The 3,788-nt window shown below is 44.6% G+C and overlaps 1 protein-coding gene across 1 annotated transcript; it reads left to right on the top strand.

Moving 5' to 3' along the window:
- The first annotated feature begins 698 nt into the window (after nucleotides 1–698).
- kcne4 (potassium channel, voltage gated subfamily E regulatory beta subunit 4) lies at nucleotides 699–3,100 on the top strand. The gene is made up of 2 exons (XM_015404072.1): nucleotides 699–832; nucleotides 2,406–3,100. The coding sequence occupies exon 2, from the start codon at nucleotides 2,431–2,433 to the stop codon at nucleotides 2,929–2,931; it is 501 nt and encodes a 166-aa protein (XP_015259558.1). The 5' UTR covers nucleotides 699–832; nucleotides 2,406–2,430; the 3' UTR covers nucleotides 2,932–3,100.
- The last annotated feature ends 688 nt before the right edge of the window (nucleotides 3,101–3,788 follow it).

Here is a 3,788-nt window from a genome sequence, read left to right as displayed (position 1 = left end):
CGAGTGGCAGGGTGACCAGTCTACGAGTGGCAGGGTGACCAGTCTACGTGTGGCAGGGTGACCAGTCTACGTGTGGCAGGGTGACCAGTCTACGTGTGGCAGGGTGACCCTAACCCTAAGAGGCAGGATCACAGAGACAGAGAGTTTTTGGACTGGGGCAGGAAGCCGGAGAGAACCCACGCATGCTCAGGGAGAACATGCAAACTCCATGCAGAAAGAACCTGGACGGGGAATCGAACCCAGAACCTTCTTGCTGCAAGGCAGCACTGTGCAAAAACCTCCAAAATAGAGAAGAGGAACAAGCAGGCAGAGTTTATATAGATGCAGGAACCTGTTTCAGTGAAGAAATTCACTGGAAATCTTTTAAATTTTTATTTGCCAAAATATATGAAAACTTTCATATCTGTTTTGCACCCCTCTGTGTTCGTCTTCACACATAAAATACATTAGACTATGTTCCTCGGACATGAAAAACTGATGTAAGCCCTACAAGGTCTTAAAATGTTTTCTTTTGTGGATTTTTCATCTTCAGCTTCTTTGCAGTTGCCATTTTTCCATGACTTCCCCTCTGGACTACTTTCCTCTGGACTCCAGGGAGCCCTTCAGAAAGAATCTGTCTATGAGCTCATTTCACCAAGAATCCCCAGAGAGGAAAGTTTTGCTTTGATTAAAGAAGAAGAAGTATTATTCCTCTGTGGGTCATTTGCTAAGGGATCATCTTACAATCGGACCAGTCCGTCTGAGTCACCATGACGCTAAAACTTCTCCATATAAATAACTTCAGTTGTGCTCAGATCTCAGTGGGGAAGGAGAGACTCCGCTCTGCAGCTCGGTGAGTTCCTTTGTCTGTTCAAGCTTTTATAGTTTTTACTTTTCTGGAAAAGGTTTTCTGGGGGAGCAAAAAACTTGAACTTATTTGTTCTGTAGGATAACAGATTCATGAAGGCGCCATATGTTTCTGAATATCTAGAAAATAATAAAAAAAAAACATAACTAGTGCAAAAAGAAATTAATGCATTTTCCATCTACTTAAGCCAGAGATGGGGACTCGAGTTTGTGACTCGTACTCGAGTCGCACTTAAGTCGCATATTTAAGGACTTCAGACTCGACTTAGACTCGTGATTTCCGACTTGTGAACAATATTTTATTCCAGTGTAAAAACGCTTATTCAAGTGTTTTTTGTTTTTACTAACTTGACTGATCGCCGCTCGCCTTACCCGCACACAGAAGAAAACTCAAAGACCCAAACCATGAAGCACTCAAGTTCAAGTGTTTTATTTATACAAAAAGCCACAGCAGAAGTGGCATAATAAAACAGTCATTTTCTTCTCCTGATAAAACCTAAAATTCAAGAGTTTTCCTTAAAAATCAGAGGCTGGAAGTTTGGCTCCGCTTGTTCTGCTGCTTCAGGTGCGAGTGATCAGCCTGGAGCACCCACTGGCTGATCCACAGACTCTGCGGCGCTCCAGCACTGTTCCACTCCCTGGCGTGCCACACCCCTTTCCAGACCGATCCAGCTAAAAAGAGAAGCAAGGAGAACGCCAGCATCCACGCGCCAAAACCCCGTCGGAAGATATATTCCTGTTTATGCTTTAAGCGAGGGTGAGCGCTACTTACAGGCGAGGTTCCTCCTCTGCCCTAATACTCCTTACTGGGCCATCTGTGCGCACGGATCCCGGCAGCGCGTCCGTCTCTGTCACCTGCAGATTCCGTTCTCCTTCTCCTTTCCTTCAGACTCCTTTTATGTCGGCTTTAATCAGCCCTTGCTCACACCTGAGCGCAGCAATTACGCAGCGCAGTTAATGCACTCCGCCTCCTCAGACAACTACTTCAGTCCAGTGCGCATGGATTGTCACAAGGGAAAAACAAACCAAAACAACCCAACATGCAGGAAAAATTCTAAAGTCTAAAATAAAGGAAAACAATCATATAAAAAAGAAACATCAAAACATGCAAAGCTCAAGAAGAAAAACAAATCATATCTTCCTCTCCAAACATGCAAAGCATAACATTTAAATTAAAGAAAACCATAAATCATTTATTTTTCCCTGCGCAACACACTGACGTCACTGACGCAACAGTACGTGACATGTATGCCCGTGCGCATGCATGCATGCAACCCATACAGATATGGAAGCGATGATAACTTTTTGTGCGATTAATTGATTTTTGCTACAGGCCTTCTCAAGACTTTAGACTTGACTTGGACTTGCAAAAAATGACTTGTGAACATGTCTGACTTAAGCATATTTAGTTATTTGTTACTATTATTTCATTTCCTTTTTGTGTGCAGTGGAATCTAATCACCTAATTCAAACCGATCTCTGCGCGTTTAACGCGCCCAAATCTTACTTTAAGAATCATAACTCATTTAACGTTTCTGCATTTTTTCCTCATATTTTAGGCTTTTATCCTGAACTGAAAAAGAAATGGAACATCAGGAAAACTTCACAGCAGCGTCTGCACGCCTCTTGCCGCACGCGACGGCCGCCAAAGAAAGCGGCGGAAACGCGCATCTCTACGTATTGATAGTCATGTCTTTTTACGGAGTGTTTCTCTGCGGAATCATGCTGGGATATTTCCGCTCCAAGAGGAAGGAGGAAAGGAGGAGTAACATCTTCACGCGCCTGGTGCACGAGGAGGAGCAGAGGGAGTGGGGCGCCCTGCCTCCGAAGCACAGCCTCACCTTTCCGGGCTCGGGGCTGCGGGCGCTGCACGTTTCATTGCCGTTTTGCGGTAACCATGGCAACCACTCTGGGGCCCTACGTCACGAGGCTTTCCTGCCGTCTCCGCTGGCGTGCGCGCTCTGCGCGGAGCAGAGCAGCGTCAGCTCCCTGTGCTCCTCCGCAGACACGCGCGTGACCATTGAGGAAGAGGAGGCCGTCAGCGGCAGCAGAAGGGAAACCTGCACCAGCGGAGACTCAGGCTGAACTTTCCCAGGACTTTTAAATAAAATCACAAAATCATAAAAATTCACATTGAAAGATGCGAAAATCTGCTGGGAACCAAAAATGACCTGAAATGCTTCATGATCAAAGGAGGCAGTTGGTGTGTTTGCGACTAACTGGGTCTAAAGTCTTCATACCTTCATTGTTTTCAGCTGCAGTTTGTTACTGAGCAGCAACGCCCTCCTCCGACCTAAAAGCTGAACTACATTTTATTTTCCTTAATGCAGCTGTTTAGATCCCAGAACTGATTCAGATTACAGTATTTATTCATTTACCAGATGAATTTGGCTCCTCCTGCGCCATCCAGCACCACCCCACCCCACCCCACCCCATCTTGCTGCTGCCACCTCACTGGATTGTGCCGATGACTCATCCTGCGGGGGGGCGGGGGGTGTTTGTTTCCTTTTGTAGTACCACAACATACCTGGAACACACTTGAAGGGTTAAATTGGTTGTAGCTTCATGGTGGACACATTTGTTCACAGAACAGCAACGGTTTAGGTTTACTTGATGAAAGCAAAGCACTGTAGGTTATATTAATGCATGTGTTTGTTATTCCTGCAGTTTTAATTTAAATGAACACATTGGGAGTGTTACAGTAAAAAAATAAATGCTTTTAAAAGGAAAACAACTGCTCTTTTCTTTCTGTAACCTTCTTATTTCACCAGCGGAGGGCAGTGTTTATGTGGGTGCTTAGAAATATGCAAATAAATGGTTCAAAAAAATTACAAATCAGCTGTTTTTTGGTACAGTTCAGTTAATTTCTATAGCTCTAATTCACATCAAGGCACTTTCCAGTTCACCAGATCATCCAGTCAAAGATTCAAAGTTTTCTATCT

The sequence above is a fragment of the Cyprinodon variegatus genome, unplaced genomic scaffold (genome assembly GCF_000732505.1).
Source record: "Cyprinodon variegatus isolate N-32 unplaced genomic scaffold, C_variegatus-1.0 Scaffold1628, whole genome shotgun sequence".
NCBI lineage: Eukaryota > Metazoa > Chordata > Actinopteri > Cyprinodontiformes > Cyprinodontidae > Cyprinodon > Cyprinodon variegatus.
This window is presented reverse-complemented; position numbering and strand designations above follow the sequence as displayed.